Raw genomic sequence first — 19,919 nt, forward strand, 5'->3', positions numbered from 1 at the left:
GCATATGAATGTGTGTCTTTGAGCACCAGCGCATGTGTTTTCACACTTCCCTTTGCAGGAATTCATCATCCTCCAGGCGCATGTTTATATTTATCCCCTTCTTGGTGCTGCTTCGTACATTTGCGAGAGATTCACACATATACACACACACACATACATGCATGCACATGCAATCTCTTCCTGTTTTCTTTTAATTAATGACTATGGTGCTAATTAGAAGGCATGCAACCCTTCAATACCCTCTGACTGTTTCTCATTCACTCTTATATTCCCTCCTCCGAGCTTTATGAAGCAACACTGATGTGTTTTGATCTCAGCTGGGAACATCATCGGCAAAAAAAGGGAGTTTGTGGGATACAATAACTTCATGTAGCAGACAGTCTTAGACACGATAAAGTAGGAAATTAAATATGTTTTTGTGGCGCCTAAGGCCACTCTTCAAGAGTCTTGTGCACATGCAGATGTGCATATTTGTATGCTGTTCGCTGTTTCACAGTATTCGCAGTATTAGTTTCTTTTTTTTGGCACACTCTGATCATGTATGTATGCTCATTCCCACTTCCACAGTCTCCCCCTAATGAGCATGACTCACAGACAGTGTCACCATGTTAAGACTCTATTCTTTTAATTATCTTCTGCGCCTTGACTTGGTGTGACAAAGGTTGCCTCCTGTCAAGGTTTAGTCAGTTTAGGTCATAACGACATGGAGGGATATTAACCAATTTAGCACAGAAAAAAAAGTCCACCTGTGTTTTAAGTGACCTGCTGACGTGTCAGACCTTGATCCTGACTTGCAGCATCTGATTAGGGAGCTGAAGTCTGGACACCAAATAGCAACATTCAAACCACTTTGGCTGGAGTTTTGTATTTGAATCGTGTCTTTAAACTAAGGCGGCTGTGTTTGCTGGTGTTTGTTTTGTTCCCCTGTTCCCACACAACACACATTTGGCTTCACATGTTGCAACAGTAAAAGCTGAGAATAACAAACTTGGAAGACAGGCCGCAATACGGACGCCTTGGCGAATGATGAGATTGTTGAGGCCTCCTTAACAGCGTGGTTAACATCATTACTGTCTGTCTTCAAGGCTATGTAGTGTGATGAATGTGATTATAAGAAGCCCCCATACATATAGTAAGGAAACCAAACAGATGGGGTGTTTTGCGAAACCACATACTTGACAAACAGAAAGTATGCCCTCGGGTTACTGTGACAACCAAAGTTTCTTTACATTTTCAGTTGGCTTTAAGCTCTACAGTTTAAGAAACTGCAGTGATGGACTAATGTCAGTTTACCACTGCATGTTCATTTATATCCACCTGCAGTGCTAGTCAAGCTGCAGAAAGCTTATAAATATGCCATAAAGCACAGGTGTTACTGACGTTAATGATTGGTCCGTTCAATTCAAATTTCCTCATATTCCCCAGTGACAATGAGCCATTTTGACTTCTTATAGCAGGGAAATCACAGGCGATATATATACATTTCATTACCAATGACTATGTTCCATCGAGTGTTCCTGCTATGGCTATATATGCTATGTTTTCTAATAACTTTCTGGATCTGTCTGACCAACCCCAATTTATTCTAATGTTCTGCTGCTTTGAATAGATCTTTCATCTTGTTTGTGCAATGCATTGTGGGACAATAGTGTACAGTCTACTAGAGCACACTTAAAAATACTGTTTTGAAGAGTATTGTTTATAAGCCAAATGTAGTTTTATACATATAAGTAATACAGTATTCATATCATTTCAGAGAGATTCAATTCAGTGGCACCATAACATTTTAGTTGTGATTTTTTTGTTTAGACTCAGCATCAATGTTACAGTCTGTTCTCACCAGACGTCTCCTCGTGTTTTCCCCCTTTTCCCTCCCAACAGTGACGACGCTATTTAAGCAAACGACTGGCATTCACAGTCGAGTGAGTCTTTCTCCGCCTCCTGCAGCTCACTTAATAATTGAAAATCGCTCACCGTAGATCAGAGACATAAAGAGGGTACACTCTGCACGGAGCAAAATCTTTGATATGTCACACTGCATTCTTTTGTAAGCTTGATCTCTATGTACAGCTCCGGTGTTTTGTCTGGGTGGACGTAGATGTTCTCTCAGTTGGGTGCTTCAAAAGGCTGGGGCCGCTGGGATATGCATATTTGCTCTGCAGTCAGCTTGTCAGAGCAGATGTAGATTAACTCCAGGAGTGTCAATGAAACAGATCCACAGTGGGGAACGGGAGGAAATGAGAAAGAATGTGTCCTAGTGAAAGAGAATTAAGAAAGTGATCAAATGATAGATTGAATAGATATAGTAGCACAAACTACTTTTCTGAAGTTTCTATTTTATTTTCATATGTGAGACTTTCCTCAAGAGGGACAGAGAGAAACAGAACAGCAAGTGAGGTACAAATAGCCAGAGGCAAAGATTGAAATCCAAACCAACTGAGACACCCAATTAGGCTTTACACCGCATATTGGAATGTTGTCTCCATGCTATCTCTGTGCACTGTAAGACTCATTTACTTCTATATGTTGATAAGGACGCAGTTATTGAGCTGAAAGTTATACAAAACACATACTGGCAACGCACAGCCTTTTCCTGGGACATTTTCTGAAGAGCGGACCCGAGAACATTTCAGAATTCATTAGCAGCTTAATGATCATTTTGCCTGACTGGCACTCTCAAAAATGCGCCAATCAAATTCATAAGTTGAGATGTCTTGAAGGTTCGAGGACTATCCAGAAACCACGGAATGTGTCTTCTATTAATTGAGCACTCTTCATCAGAATTGCTTCCTCTTGGTGGCTTGAAGGGGTTAAAAGCAAAAAGGAAAATAAAATCGTTCTACAGCAGACGTCATCGTCATTGGCAAGTTCAGCTCCATCTTAGCACAGTTCTTACTCCTTGACTTTTTTAGGAGAAAATTCTACATCTGTCTTTTTCTGGGAAGATTTCATACCACCAAGCAAGGAACTTGAAACTCATTCGGCAACACACAGAGAAAGGTTATACGGTTTCACCTAATAGGGATTGGATGCTCCTTTTCTGCTGCAGCCTCTGCAAATTTGTGCTTTTTGCTGAAAAGACAGATGTCTTCTTCGACAAAGTTCTCTCATATTGCAGGTTTCAACCCTTAAAAATCACCTCTCTATTAATTCATTCCTGTCAGTTTGACTTACTTTACACTTGTTTGCAATCTGGCTCATTTCCACAAGGACTGGACCTTACCTGCATTTGTCTCAAAACATGAGATGGGGCTTTTCATGCATCTTTTGGATTTACATCAGTTGTAGTCAGTGGTGCAGTGCAGGGTATATGCGGGTATTTTTCAGTCAGAATTCCCTATCCTTCTCAACCTGGTCTCACTCCCAACTCACTTCGCCCCTCGCTGCCTGATACCGACGCACCAGGCTTTACAATTTATTCCAATATGAACCCATCCGCTTTATTATTTGATGCTCAGAGCAAATGACATAGCAGAGATCGTCCAGCTTGAGATAGTCCACACAGGCCGGACGGGAGGGGAAGTGAATGGGTCGAACAAACAAAGGACTTTTGCCCAGGAGCCCTTTTTATGTGTCCTGTGGGAAACTAAAAGTTGACAGTTTGTGACTTGTTCTGAACCCCTTATGATGCGCAATATTCAGTGGTGTCCTGCAATAGTGCAAAACACCCAATTAGGAGATTATCTCCACGTAAACAGTGGCGGGAATGTCTCAGATTGTTTGGCCATCAGAACTACACTTACCTTCAGATCCTCCCCCTCCCACTTGCCGTGTTGGTTTATCTCAAATAATAAAACAAAATATGGCCTTTGGATCTGATTAATGAAATTAATAGGAAAGATGAAGCGAACTACTCAATGTTTTGTCAGAGTAACAAACAACATTGCTATGCAACACCGGGGCATCAGTGACATGCAAGTCTTACATATTACTGTTCGTAACACTTTCCTGGACGGGCCTCCAACAAATTGGGTAATAATTTAGGAGCATACCCACTTCTGTTGTTAGTGGCATTTGTACCCTGTCAAATCTACCTGATGGTTTATTCCTCTCTCTCTCTCTTTTCACCACCAGGTGTCGAGAAGGCTACCAGGGAATCCGCTGTGACCAGTTTCTGCCCAAGACGGACTCGATCCTGTCTGACCCAAGTAAGTTTCCACAGATTTTACTTCAATGTTCTCAGTGTACCAACATCTGTCAGTAAACCATAACATCAAATTTGATTGATAAAAGTAAACATGAGGGAAACTGAGAGGGTCATGTACCTTCGATCATTCTGATGAGGTTCAACTGGAGTTTTGAGCCACATAAATAAAGCACTAAGGGAAATCAAATCTTCATAAATGTACACCAAGACCAACTGTCATTTGCAAACATCCCCACAAGGCAGAGTGTTGTGTAATAATGTTGGGTGTGTGGGGACGGGTGGGTTCAAAGGTCACAAATCAATCAAAATAATCAAATAGAAAAGTAGCAGGACATTAACTCTTAGGGTATAGTACATCTAAAGAGCTGTGGCCCGTATTACATATTACCCTTGAAATATGCATATGGTATTTCTTCTGAAATATAGCACATCTAAAATCTTGACTGTGACCCTTATTGCATGTTCCCCTTGAAATATGCCGAGATGGTATTTCTTCAGAAATGCAGTTAGTCATTGCAGCAGCGATGCAGTCATAGATTCTTCTCTTATCACGAGTCATACAGCACATTCAATTCTTCGTGCTCATTATGTAGATCTTGTTTCAGTGGGTTTTGATGCAGGTCCTCAGAAGCCACATCAATGCTCAGGGTGGAAATTTGAGAAACAATGCTACTAAATGCATTGTTACAACAGTGAAGCAAAACTGCTGCAAAGTAGGAAAATAACAAGTATTCCTTAACAAATTCTGACAATGGCTTTAACTGAATTTCTTCATTTTATGCAGATTAAAACATTGAATACATTGCAAGAGAGCGGAAAACTGCGAAATACCACAGCTTCTATGACCATTTAAAATAACTTCTCCAAAACAATCTTGTGTCTTTTATGTTTAAGTAACAATAATTCATGCGTTTACTGCATTTCTACCTTTCGCTTTTCTGTCTTTTATATTCTGCTCTTCCTTGTAATTTGTGCTCATATTACCGACTCATTTTCCCTTCTATATTCCCTTTTCTCGAATACCCTCTGCTGCTCAGGCTAATGTCACTTCTGCCATTTCTTTATCCTCCAAAGACATGGTCCTCTTAATGTCATATAGCTGAGGGAAGAACACAAATTGCCCTAACTTCTGTCTTTACAGCTCGCTATCTATGCCATATTAATTTCCCCCGTTCCTCTCAGCTCATTCGAAAAAATATGCGACCTTGTCACTGGGGCACTAACAGAGGGGCAGTACAATAGCTTATCTGTGACTTTTCTACCAACAAGGTGCATGCTGTAATAGCACCATTTACCGTAAAAGGACAGCACTCTGCCTTCAGGGATTTTTCCCTCATAATTGTCCAATGTCAATGAAGAAAACCCTCTCTGTGGTAATACTGTGAAATTTGAATTTCTCATTATGAGTATGCCCTACTTGATTGCAAAGGAGAATGTGCCATAAATGAGACATGTAGATGAAATGTGGCAAATGCAACAACACTGTTATCACGTGCTCAATGTTAATATCCTTTACTTTCCAGATCATTAATTAAGTCTCCTTAATGAGGTTTTTAATTCCAAGCAAGTATTGGGGTAATTGTCCTTGTTAGAACAACATTGGTGTTCAGTGAAGTGACACCCATCGCTGTGTTTGTACACCAAACCTACTGACCTGAACACATTGCTAGCTAAGAACTGTTGCATTCCTCATCACTAAGACCATTTGTCAAATGTCAGGCGGAAATAGTAGCTGAATGCGTTGCTACTTTAATTGTTCTATTGATCATTGTGAAGAAGCCTTAAACATTAGACCAACTGGCCCATTGTCTTATCATTTCTCTATGATTAGTCAAAGAGCTCAGTCAAGGGTAGCCACAATCCAGTGACATGTTTTGCTCCTGATCCCAGTTTGAAGCATTTAATATTGGGTTTCTGCCAATAACTCTAATTTGTATGATATTTTTGTTAATTCAAATTAATTAGGAAAAGTAAATATGTCTGTCAGCAGAATAAGTCTGCTTTGAAAATATATAGTCTGCATGAGATTTCTTTTTGATGGTTTCCTATTGAATGAAATATATTGGGCAATGCTTTATTTTATGGATAAGCTAGTTTCTAATCGTACATTTAGAGGAAGGTTCCTATAGAAGACAGTATTCAGGTGTGCTCCCAGTTGATTTCAATTAATAGCATAACCTAGAATGTCTTCAGGACAGCTGATGATGTACACATATGTTTTAATAGGCAAGCATACAAGTCAACATTTCTGAAGATAAATGATTCCTTGATAAATAACAAGGAATAGTTTTTGAAAATCCATCAGGAAGTCAACAATTAAACTCTTAAATTATTATGAAATTACAGACCTGTAAAGGAAACTTTTTGCATTGAATATGTGGTGTAGTTTTCAACCAAGTGCAGCATGTTAGAGGTATGGTTGACCTGACAAAGATGTAAAGTCAATGAGCATCATTGGTCGTGTTGGGCCCACGGCCACATGAATATGCAAATTGCAGAGCCAATGAAGTATTTTAAACAGTGAGAGACACTATTTTTGATTTGCAAGCTGAGAGTGGATGGGTCAAACAAACACAGGACTTTCAACCAGGAGACCCGTGTTCTTGTCCCAAAGTGTTGTCAACTCAAGTTTTGAGAGTGACGTTCGTGAAATGTTTACGTATTTTACTTAATTTATGTACTTATTCTAAGCCCAACCATATTATTGGGCCCATAACTTAACGTTTGTTGATTAAACCTACATCATTTGTCTCCACTATGTAATACGCTGTTAAGAGGAACATGGTCATTTCACGTATTTCTGTGAGATCACGTTGGTCCGTACCCAAGGACCTATTTTCTCATAATGAATCCAAACTATATGGTTGCATGTCCTGGCATTCTCTGTGTTTTATTAAAAGAAGCTCTCAGAACTGTAGCACCTTAAAGGCTCAGCAACTTTCCATGCAGCTCCAGGGGTGAAGATAGTTGAATTTCAACATCAAAAAACAAAGCTGATCCCTAACACATCTTAACTATTACATCAAATTGGTTTTCTTGCCAAAGTCAGTTATTGATTGTTAATCTATTAATCGCAGACTCCATTAATATGATATTGCTGTGAGTTACCAAGTCATTACTTTTTACCATCCCAGCTGACCCCCTAACACAAAAGCTCTCTGCTTGTTTCAGCTTTAGCTCACACCACTTTCACTAATTCATTTCTGATCTTCTTTTCATCTATTCTTAGCAACATTCTCTAACTCTCTGCCAAATCTCTATATTCATTTTTCTGATATTAACAATTGATCGGCCTACTTTCAGGTTATTCTTCTCACTGGCTTCCATCCTTCTCCCGACTGCCTTCTTTATTTCTATCAAATGACTGTTTCTGTTCTTTACTACAAAACACAATGTTGTATAGACTATGAATTTCATTTTTTCAGTAACACCACCTTTTTCTTTCCTCTTTTTGTTTTTATTCTTGCTGCTTCAAAAAGTTGGTAAGTGCAAAGTTGGAAAAGAAGAGAGGAAGATTGTGGCCTCCCTCTTCTTTTCTCACCCCCTCAGATAATCTTGTCACAGCATCACTCTCCTTGACTCCTCTGCTCACAGCTCATCAAATCCTAATTTCCTGGGATGCCTTTGTGTCTCGTGCTCGAGCTTGCCTCTGTGTTGACATCCTTGTTCCCCTTTCCAAATTTCCCTCCAGACGGCCCCCTCTTGCCCCCATCTGTCTTTTGCTAACCTCCTCCGTGCCATCCTTTCCTCGACACGCATCTTGTCCAAGCGTCAGTCCTCATCCCTTCTCCCTGTCATACAGTTCTCTGTCCAACTCGTCTCCTAAGACGAAGTGGCACGGCCCTCAGATGGGCCGAGGCTTGAATTGTGCCAGCTAAAAAGGTTCACCAGCAGGGCAGACAAACACTGCCAAGGACCTCTGGCAAGCTGCTGCCTCGACGGAAGGGAGGGAAGGGCGAGAGTGAGGAGTAGAGGGGATAGATGAGCGTGGACACATCTTAAGAGTCGGGCTATCACACTGTCTCAGGGTCCCAGAGGACAGGTAGGGAGTCATGAGTCCAATGGCAATACAAACAGAATGAGAGGGTGATACAAGGCAGAGAGAGAGAGAGAGACATTTTTGTTCTCTTGACAACATAAGGAGTACTACTCTATAATTTAAACAAGCCAGACGACAGAATAACAGAATAATAATATTAAATAAAAGGTTTGAATATCAATAATAAAATGCAACACATGAATAAATGCCAGACAGGGTTCACATAAAGCAGTTAAGTCAAAAAGAAGAAAGGAAAAATAGGGCAGCAGCTAATGAATTAATGGATTTATCACATCAAAAAGCACAAGTTCTGATTAAAGGTCCAGACTACAAAGAATTTAATTTTACAATGAAATAAAACAGAGAAAGGCTGCAAATTCTTGTTTCGTCTTTGCTTGACTAATAAATCAATTGTATCCTTGAAAAGCAGTGGGCCACAGATAGGCCACTTTGAAACTCATGCTGTGCAGCTTTCCAAATTAACAGAACATCATTTCAAATTCCAGTTCAGATCCCAAAGTTTCCATAGATACCAAATATATCAGGGTACATGTGTGTGAAATCTCGCATGTTTCCACTTGATGGAAGTCTTGGGTTTGAATATTTCATTCAGTGTAAATATCATATAGCTCCATTTTAGAGTTGGAACAACCTTAAAGTTGTGCAAGGTGGAGAAAGAGGGAGAGTTGAATGTTATGGGGTTAGTTATTTATAGACTAATGGAGACTGGTGATTGATTTACTGACTAGTCAGAACAGCTGTTTCAGCTTTTAAGAGAGAAATGCAAAGATTTTATTGATTTTGCTGGCCCACGCTGCTCAAACCAGGTGTACCAAGACTGAAATATCAAATGAGCAGCGCCCTTATCACTTTTGGTCTTTATATAAGTAGGTTTTAAGGCAAAGAAAGTGGATAGTGTGCTCATCCAACCCCACAAGTGCAGGACAAAAAAAACGGCATTCAAGGGAAAAAGGAGAGGTTGTTCACACGCTCAATGTTACAAGCTTCTAAAATATGTTTTATTGTTACAATGTTTTCACCTACAAGGTCTTCGCTACACAAATACAGAAGTGTGAAGGTCAAAACATTGGATGAACAGCTTGGAAGATTTACAATACAATCTCACGGCAGTTCATGAAATAGTCGCAAAAGCAAATCTATTGGTTTCATGTACAGGGACACAGATTGTCCGTTCCATTTTGGGGACAGCATTATGTTACAAAGCGGCAGTTTTTTTAGGTTTGGGCAACAAAACCACAACATCTTGGGACACACAGTGTCGAGCACCGGTCTCGTGGTTGAAAGTATTCTGCTGGTTGGATCCGCCCAACAAAACGACAATTTGTGTCCATGCAACACAAAAGCAATGGATTGCATTTCGTGACTATTTCACAAACTTACATGATACAGGCCTAAAATGGTGTCAAATTGATGTGAGCTAGTCAAACCTAAGCAGATTCATAAAGATTTTAAAACTTGTGTAAAATCTTACTTCCAACCAGAACACAATCTCAAGGCTCAAAGAGTTCGTCACCTAACTCGCTTGATGGGATGTGTTTGAGATCAAAGATTTTTTTTTTAGGTTTCCACTGAATCTGTCAAAGAGCAGGAAAGGTTCTTTGTTGCCATCCTTACATACAGTGTGTCAAATCTTTTTTATTGCAGAAGAAATGGAATTGAAGCTGCTTTTGTTGTCGAGACATCTTTTGTTGTTCAATCTGGGAGGTTGCTGATTGGCACTACCCATTCTGAGGAACTTTCACCGAATTATGCAGTATTCAGGAGTATAACATAGACTAGACTCTAAATCTATTCTCTTTGAATAGTTTTCTGCCCTACCTCAATCTCATTCTTTACTACTTTGATCATCTATTCAGCCTGTCTGCAATTATTGCCTCGGTCACAAATTGAGAAAATACATTCAACCCTTCTAAACCGAATGCCTTGGAGCCGAGACGGGACGGTCTGGTTTAACGACGCTGTATGGCAGAGTCAAAATCAGCATACTTTCACCTATAGTACAGGACATGCATCATATCTCACCCCATAGTCACAGAGAGAGGGATTTAGAGATTTAAAGCTGAAGACAAATTGAATTCATGCTATCTTTATGAGATCTGATTTCATGCCTGTGTGCACCGCAGATGATAACACTGCAATAATAATGCAAGTCCAATTTCTCCTAGAATACAATGCGTTTCAAGTTGTGTTGCATGTTTCTATTTATGATATTAAGGGAGCATGAAATGTGCTATTGCTTAAAGCTTTATGCTTTTATCATAGGCCAGCTGTTGAGTCAAGGGGCGATGCAAGTCACCAAGGTTCCACTGAGCAAGTGATACGTTTTGTTTATCCACAATGCAAATACTTCCATTCCTGCTTGAGCTTTTATATGATGCTCACAATAGAATTATTCAGTTGGGTACAAGGAGATCCGTGGTATGAATGAGCACAGTAGGAATTAAGTGTCCTTGGGGCGAAAGAGCGAAACGCGACCTATGAGCTGCAGGGGTGACGCTCCGTATTTGACGCAGACCAGTAGACACTTTAGGAATCTATAAAACATCAGATGCAGATCTATTCATGTGCTATCTATCTTTTTCATTAAGCAAGGTCGTGAGAAAACATGATGTGGGTGTAAACTAGATGAGCAAAGTGAAAAGATGTCAACAAAATAGCAGAAAACAACTATTTGCTGTGTAAAGATATAGCGGATAAAGTCTCTCTCCCTCTGTGTGTGTTGAACTCTGAGCATCTCTGTGCTTTGTTTATGTAGTTTGGCAGGCTGTTTGTGCATGTGAGTCTCTCTGTTGTGCCCCACTATAATCGCTACCGCAATAGCACTGCGCTCAGATGGCGGTTACCGCTAATAATGCCGTCCCAGCTGTCGTTGCAGAAGTTTAGCGCCCACACTTCGGTCTCCCCAGGTAATCACTGTTAGCTCCGTAAGCACTGTTGTCGTTGTTTGCACTGCTAGTGCTGTTAGCACCGTTAGCTTCTAGGCGCTGGCTCAGCTGTCTCCCTGTGGAGGCAATAGATATGCTTTGAATTCCATATAAAAACCTGTAACATATTACAGATCGGGGATTTAAATAGTGTGTAGGATTCAGGGGCGTTTTTTGGCAGAGATGGTGTAGAATATTGGTAACTAATTGGTTTTCATCAGTGTATAGTCACCTGTAGCTTAGAATGAGCCCTTCATATCTAAATAAGGAGCGGGTCCTCTTCACAGAGTTCGTCATGTTGCACCACCATGTTTCAACAGTAGCCCAGAGCGGACAAACCAAATACTAGCTTTAGAGAAGACCTTCGACGTTTTTACGTTGCCTGAAGGCCACCGTAGTTTTTCGACTCTTGGAAAGGGAGAAGTGAGAGAATTAGTCAGTTGGTTACGATCTGCAACCTCACCATTAGATGCTACTAAATCTTACACACTGCTCCTTTAAGTATCTTACTTGTTCATAAAAAGAGAAATTTGTCATACCTTTTAAACGCATCCATATATATATATATTTCAATTTAAAACAGCACACATAGCATGAGGTGTAGCATGAATAGAGGTAAAGAGAAAGCTGTGCAGTTGCAGCAACAGAGCTTGCATACCAAATGTCCTTGGTTTAGATTTCTTTAAGGGCATGCTTGTGTGTATGCCAGGGTGTGTGTTGTTCCTGTGCTCTACATTTTTTTTGCAATTTTGTTTCTGCACGGTTGCGTCTCCATCCTGACATTCCCGCACAGCGTTGGGAGGGGGAAAGCAACATCTCCGGAGACATCTTGTTGCATTCACACCATCTGAAAGACTGGGAGTAAAAGAGCCGGATTAACCCTCAGAAGTACTTGACGTCTCTGGCATCAGCTATGGTATCAGCTGTCTTTATCATACTGACTCATTGTGGCAAGGCAAATCCAACCTACTAGGATACGGATAAAGAACTGTCAAGTCTGCGTCTTGCAATAGCAAAGCCAGAGGGGGGTCTAAGATGTGCGTCTCTTTAAAGCCGAACAATCACCTGGAGCACATTTAAACCTTTAAATCCTGGATCAAGATTTTGTATTTTGTCCTTTATAATGTGGAAATAACATTGCTTGCATTGTATGAAGCTCTAGTTGCAGAGGCACAGCCTATGTTTAGTTTAATTGGCGTGTCCGGGGTGAAGGAAATGGCAACATTCACTACACTAGCCATTAAAAACAAGATGACAAAGATGACTCTTTGATAGCAGGTCTCTTTGAAACCAGATGAAAAGAATCCGCCTTACACATTAATAGACCGTGTGTATTTGTTTGTGCTTGCACCGAAGACGCTGCACTGGATAACAATTGGTAACGTAATCTACGAGCTGCTGTTGAACTGTAGTAAATCAGACGATAATTACACACAGATTGCAAGTGCAAATTTAAATAAAAGCACAGAGGAAATTCACCGTGCGCCTTCATGTATGAAAACCACACACTCAAGAGCCAGAGTCAATATAGGAGCTACTTAGTACGTTTATTACTTACATTAGGGTAATTTCCCTCCGTTCATGTCAACGAAATTTGTTACAGTGAACTTTGCGTCAAGATTGAAACCTGATGTGTAAAATAATGAACACAGGAATTTAATCGGAATAGGAAGTTAATTTTCTAACGTAAGTCTCTAACTTCACATTGGCATGGCACCAAAAATTAAGCACCACATTAATTTATGACTCCATAACTGCGAGACGAGTCTAATCAAGTGGACCTATTGCAATTACTGACAACACCTTGAGCTAGCAGTTGAAAGTGTTAAGGTGCAGTGGCATAAATTACATGTGATAGCAGTCAAAAGACCCATCTGAGACTTGAGGCCTTGCTGAGAGCAGCACAGCTGATGCACACATTTACCAGAGAGAAAGGCTGGAGGTAGAGGGTCATGAGAAGACAAGACAGGAAATGAATCAGGAGCAGGGGAGACGGGACAAGGCAGCTGCCTCTGAAAAATGTCTTACTCTGGTGCCTGAGGTGTCCTTGTGGGGTTCTGAGCTTTGTTGGCTGCAATGTGACTTTGCAAATGGTCTGCAGCGTACTTACAGGGACAGTCTCTAAACACTTTGCTCAACTAGAGACTTAGGCTAATCTCCCTGGTTCAGCTGCTTAAACAGGGTGGAAACAATTATAGTTAAAAGAAAACCTGCGGAGCAGAACCAATTCCAAAGTCTGTAGGGTGGACCTTCATATATCCGGCCGGTGAAATGCAGAAGTCCTTGTTAAACACTGGTGTACCAGACACACATGCACAGAGCTTTCATTGCTGCAGTTGCTCTGCTAAAAGATGCTAGCACACACAAACAGACGGATCACTCGCTGTTGCTGCTGTTCGTTTTTACTTGTCTTTTCAATGCCACTTTTGTCATCCAATCATGCCAGGACGTGTTAGCAGTCAAGTCTGTGAGCTCCACGATCGGATCTTTCTTGCGTTTTGGATCTGATCAGCCCGACCGCATGCCGAGGTGGACTGACTCGCATTGATTTCGAATCTCAGTGAGGTGTAGACGGCATGTGGGCGCAATCCGGACAATGTATCAATCAATAGTCTCTCATCAACCTCCCCCCACACAGGAGTTCCTCAGCAAAGGCTGATGAAAACCCAACATTTCTTGATTGTGGTGCTTCAAAATCAAAGCATTTAAATAACTAAATAACAGAGGACATTTCTCGATGGGAATTTATAGGGAAATTATAAGTGTTTCAGCATTAAAAGGCTTTGATCAAAAAACTACTAACACTGAATAGAGAGAGTAAGCTGAAAAAAATAGCGGGGGGCTTTTATTGTGAAGGACTAAAGTGTTTATCCAACAATTTACAGCCGCTCCTTTGACCACGAAATATATCCAATTACTGTCCGATCAGGCAGCTCATTGTCTAGTGTGGACACACATAAGCAGACGCAGCTGAGTTCCGATCTGATCGCAAAAAGTCCAGTTGAAAAGGCAAGTGTAACCATGGCGATTGATGTCCTCAGACCGAGCAATGGATACGCAAGCAATAAGATTGTCATTGTTTTAGTTGCACTCGAGAGCTAGGGAAGTGTGCGAGCTAAAATATTGCTGTAGATGGCGGCAGTAGATTCTCGGGAAAAGCTCTGCCTGAGCCCCAAGTGTCCCACACTGCCTGATGTTGTTGCTCGATGCATGACAAACTGACTTCTCTGCAGGCAGACACGGTGATGTGACTGTTGCCAACAGAGATTTCATATTCACAGCAGGTGTTCTGTCCATTTCCCTTTTCATTGCGGCTCAAACTTTTAACCTATGACGAAAAAAGTGTGCTCTCTTTGGGCTGCTGAGAAGGAACAGTTTTCCTGTTTGTCAGGCTATTTAAAGTGGCAGCGTCATTTCCACCCAGCCTTTCCAGGTTCCAGGTGTACGGTGCACAGCAGGGCGTTGGCAGTTTGCTATACCGACACCCCTCTCCCATCAGCTTCCATTGAAACACACATGTATGGGCAGAGGTTAATGAGAGGCAGGTGCCGTCGCTGCTGGCTCGCTCGCATCTCGACCAGCGCTCGGCCTCCACCTGGCTCAGCACAGCGAACGCTGAACGTTAAAGAGCTCACAGCTTGTTTAACCGCCGTCAAGAATCACAAGACGTATCGCTGAACAGCGTTATCGCGGCTGCTATTCCTGTGAGTGCAGCTGGTGACCCGCTGGGTGCGCATATATGGATTCCTGGATGTATTTCTGTCATCTCTGCATACATTTCATTAGACGCAATTCATTGAATCAAGTTAAGTGAATGAAGACATATTGGACTTGTGCCAGAGTCTATATCATGATCAAAGTTAATCAGGTGCATTGCACTTTCTGGCTAGCATTAGCGATAATAGCTGACCCTCTCCTTCATATTTCCCTCTGCCTACAATGAACGAATCCATTCTGCATTTATCTCTTTTTAAATGGACAAAAGAAAAACACATGGGGCTTTATTGTCCTCTAAAATGATATCCCTCTCTCTGCGGGTGAAAACAGTGGCAACCGCAAAATTGACTATTACAGTGGAGCTTGATGGATGCTGATTGCTGAGGCCAATTTACCTTCAGCCCGTCTATTGCAACGGGCAGGGAGAGCGAGCAATCAGAAAAGAAGGAGAGAGGGGGACAAACGAACGTAAACTCATATTGATTGCAGCAATTCATCCACCATCCCCCCTGGTGCGACTTGGCTTTTATGAAAATATTTACACAAGTGAATAGAAAAATATTTCGGGTTGAATGTCAGAAGCGATATCTCTGTTGTTTGCTCCACACTACACGGCATTGTTTTCTCATACGTATTGTCCAGCGTTACCATCCAGCATCTGATCAAGACGTTTCTGGCTGTGGCCACATACGGCCCATAATGAATCTGGAAGGCCCAATTTATAGTGAGGTATGGGTCTTGTCAGCTGGTGCTTAATGAAGAATATGGCAGTGGGATGCAGATTATTCCAGAGAAGTGCAGGCTGGTGGGCTCGCTGCTTGCACCCACTCTCCAGTCACAGGTCATTAATAACTGGGCAAGGATGGCAGGCAGGGAGAGGCCATTCTCCTGCACAGTAGCACAAAGCTGGCTTCCTCTCTTTGTCTCTGTCTTTCTCTATGTTTGTCTCTGCTGCTTCAAGCCTGTGTCGTGTTTACCTTCTTTCCATTTATTTAATATTTAAGGGAGTTTGCGGGTTTGGGTTCTGTACTCAGATTAGTCATTAGTGTGTAAATATACCTTTTTTAATGGCAGCCAGTGTTTTTCTTTATTTTCATAATTATTTGCATCTGCATTTATTGTAAATTGCTTTGCAAATGCATTATTCAAGAAGCCAGTTTATGATTAGAATATTTAATGCTTTGTAGAAAGGATTTATCATACAAATTGTTCTAGACAAAGTGGAAATTATGTAAATATATCTTACATTACACTACATTTCTACCCAATGCACAGAGATTTTCAGCCGAAAATGTGACAATTAAAATGCTGAAAGACACTCTCCTCCACTCCCTAACTATATTATTCTTATTACAGACTGAAATAACAGCTCATGAAGAGAGAAAACTGCTAAAAATGATGAAAGAAAGTTGTTTGTTTTGTCAATCAAACACGTACTATTTTAACTAGATGATGAATGTGAAAACAAATGATATCTAAAACGTGGGAGATTTGAGTTAGTTGTTATTAGCCTGTCTTCTGTAATAACTTTATATAGCAATTTATGTATGAAACTGCAGTGTTGTTGCAAAGCCGACCAATCAGCAGCAGCATCAAGGATCTAAGAAATATAACTGTGTTTAAAGAAGAACTAATACTATAATAGTGCCTAACCACCCTAATATTTCAGAAAAGCAAACGCATTTTCGTTATGGTTTTATTTATTTTATGTATTCATTTATTTATATATTTATCTTTGGGGGGGAACAAACTATTCAATGAAATTAAAAAATGTATCTTATTTTCTTATATTATATTTTTGTATTCTAGATATCCAACAATGATTGCTGGGTAATATGTATGTTGATGTTGTCAAGCCTCTATATGATCATGTGACGATACAAAAAAGGCCCTATAGGACGGCCAGTTTAACTCAAACAACCCGGAGAAAAGGATGTGATGTCATGTAGGTAATTAGTAAATATTTAGCACGGCAATCACACACTGTAAACATTGTAATAGAGGGATGCAGCACTTTGTAGTCTGGTGGTGTCACATGGTACAGAACAGGGTGATGGCACATCACCAGAATGACCTGCGAGTCCAGCGGAGCCAGCGCACAAAAAAACGTGCTCTAAATATGTTTGTCACGCTGGCTCTGGCTGAGAGACTGAGTGAATATTCACAGCCAAAAAGTGTGATGTCATTAGCCAGCCAACCTCAAAACTCGACTCTTTGTTAGCAGTTTATTTCAGAGCTCAGAAGGTGTCCAACTCAAATGTGTTAAACTGCTTTTTAAAAGTGCATCAGGACATAATGTGGAGTATTGTGAAATCAGCACATTTATTGTGGAATTAAATCCAACCAAATGTGTTCATGCATTGAAAAGTTACATCACATGACATTAGCTTTATTTTTAGCACTCAACAGCTTCTTGGCTAAAATCAGTATATTACTTATAGAGTATTTTATATTCAATGACAATGTGGAAAATGTACAGAAATGCACAAACAGTATGAAAAGATTAAATCAACGTTTTGTGCAATAAACTCCGCTTCACTTAGATGCATTACATTTTGTTTGGGATCATTGATTTAAGCAGCATAATTATGTAAAATAATAAAACTGTATGGTCCCATTATTAAAATGTTTGGTTCACTGGAAAGCTTTAAGTGAACATTATTTCAGTAACTTCTTGCTGCAAGGTAATATGGTAATATGGTACAAAATATGGTTGTTGCTGCCTTGCGTCATTTCATATATATGTCTATATTTATTCTGTTGCCGCTTCTTTCGGTGTGACTACTTTAGATTCAGATACGTGTGTGTGTGTGTGTGTGTGTGTGTGTGTGTTTGTGTGTGTGTGTGTGTGTGTGTGTGTGTGTGTGTGTGTATGTATGCACACAACTTCAGCAATTTAAGCAGCTGTCTCATCTAATGACAGCCCTCCCAATACCAGCACCGGTGAGTTTAGCGATTATGACAACGTGCCATGAACGCAGGTGGAAAACGTGCTAATGGCCAGCAGACCTCTGCGATGGAGCACTCGGATGAGAGAGGCAGTGGAGCAAAATGACTCGAAATTGCCTCGTCCAAATTGCTTATTAATGCTCCTTTTCTAAAGCTCTTTCGGTTGACAACTGAGGATAGCGTCGTTGTCCGTCAACGGGAGGCGAGAGATAAGAGTTTCACTGAGATCCATCGCTACAAATCTTCTCTGTGCAGATAGAAGCGTCCAGAGTGTCAGAACATTTAGTCTCTCTCTGTCTCTTTTTATTCCCCGTTATACAAACACTCTTCTCATCTTTCAATGCTTCTCACTGCCTATTGATTCATATGTTTCTCTATTTCTTATTACTCACCAATAGCATGCATTATTACTAATAGCACTTTACATTGTGGAACACAGAAGTATCTATATACTAGTATGAGAAAGCTTATAATTAAAGCCACATCGCACCACTCCCTTTGTGATGTTAAAGAGAGAATAAGAGAACATTAAACCTTAAACTGTGAATCAAAGAATATGTTTATGAATGAAGCATTTTAATAATTCATCTTAAAGAGGTCTTACCATTTTTCTGTTTGGATGTTTGAGTAAAAACCTCTAACAATAACTAAACTGAGGAGGTATTTGATGGCAGTATCTAAATACAACGCGTTATACCTACTTTACACACTTCTAGTTTTATGTATCTTACTCATTTTATTCTTAATTTGTTTCCTGTAAAACGGGTAAAGAGTGTCTCTGAGTGTCAGAGATGTGAAACAGAAACATAGTAGGTATGTAGGAAAAGCTTTATTTGTATAGCACTTCAAAACAAGGATTGCAAAAAATGACAATAAAAGCATTTAAATAAATATGTCGTACTTGCCGCCATATCTGTTTATTTATATGGCCTTCACAAAACCAACTTTAAAGCCGAGCTTGTGCCCCTCAACAAAATTCACTGCAGCATTAAAATACAGAAATGATTTTAAATGAATACCAGAGTACATAAAGTATACGCTGATAAATAACCCCAAAAGTTAGCACAAAAAGTCAACTGCCTCTCATCTACACTGATCCTTTCTACTTCACAGCCCTCCAGTCAACCCTCCTGCCCTTGTTCCTCCGTCTCCCTTTCTCTTTAGAAGGCTGACCTCATCGCACCACGTATCCCTCCGCCCCCCTCAGCTCAGCCTAAATGGAGACGGGTGTCTGGGTACATTAGGATACGCTGCTGTGCCTTTTGCTCCACCTAGCTATGGCTCTACTCCAGGGCCTGTATAGTCATTAAACCTCTGGGAACAAGAGAACTGATCAAGGATCACTGCTCGGGTTGCATGACCATATTAAACTGCACTGCACTAAGAGGAACGAGAGCCCTTTATTGCTGGGGAGATAAAAATAACTCCGGCTATCCCCAGATTACCTTTCTTGCACCACCTTCATTCTGGATTTACTACTTGACTGGTTGGTTTGAGCCTTTTATGCTGAAAAAGTGAAACACACAATGTAACTATGTACATCTTCTTGTGGTATCATTATGAAATAGTTGGACAGTTGGTTCAGGCTTCAGGGTTTCAGTGAAGTCACTTTTTTTGAAAGAGGGAGTTATTTTTCTCTAAACCAATCAGTAGCGATTGGCGTACAGTCTGCTCAGAAGCTGCAGTATCTGTTGCTAGGAGCACATCACTTTTGCCATATCAGATGAAGAAAGGTCTTTATTTTTAGGTCTGCTATGCAGCTCGGTTGGTTGGTTTGTCACCTGGTCGCTACGTTTTGCTAAACTCCCATCCTCACCTTCACGCTGTTATTGGTTGAGGGATACACAAGGCTCTTTGCTGACGCCCAAACACAGAAAACAGAATATACTGGAAAAGGAATCTGCAGACACAAACACCGCCACACACTTCCAATAGGTCATAAACGACGGTTGTGTTTACATCGGGGTTTTTTTAGGAAAATGCTGCACAGTATACTTTTAATAGTTGTTGACTTACATCAACTGGTACAGATGTTCTGATCTCATCTGCACTTTGTTTGGATTTAAAAATAATTTTAAATCCACCTACAAATCTGAGATTGTCTCGGTGATTTCACAAGCAG

The 19,919-nt window shown here is 40.6% G+C and overlaps 1 protein-coding gene across 1 annotated transcript in view; it reads left to right on the forward strand.

Moving 5' to 3' along the window:
- nrg3a (neuregulin 3a) overlaps positions 1-19,919 on the forward strand; it is a gene marked incomplete at both ends in the record, with an annotated part of 306,996 nt that overhangs the window by 245,054 nt on the left and 42,023 nt on the right. The window contains one exon of the mRNA XM_079168332.1: positions 4,075-4,148. Within this exon, the coding sequence (XP_079024458.1) occupies positions 4,075-4,148 (74 nt within the window). The remainder of the gene's footprint in view (positions 1-4,074; positions 4,149-19,919) is intronic.

Source organism: Pholis gunnellus (genome assembly GCF_910591455.1).
Source record: "Pholis gunnellus genome assembly, chromosome: 11".
NCBI classification, from domain to species: domain Eukaryota; kingdom Metazoa; phylum Chordata; class Actinopteri; order Perciformes; family Pholidae; genus Pholis; species Pholis gunnellus.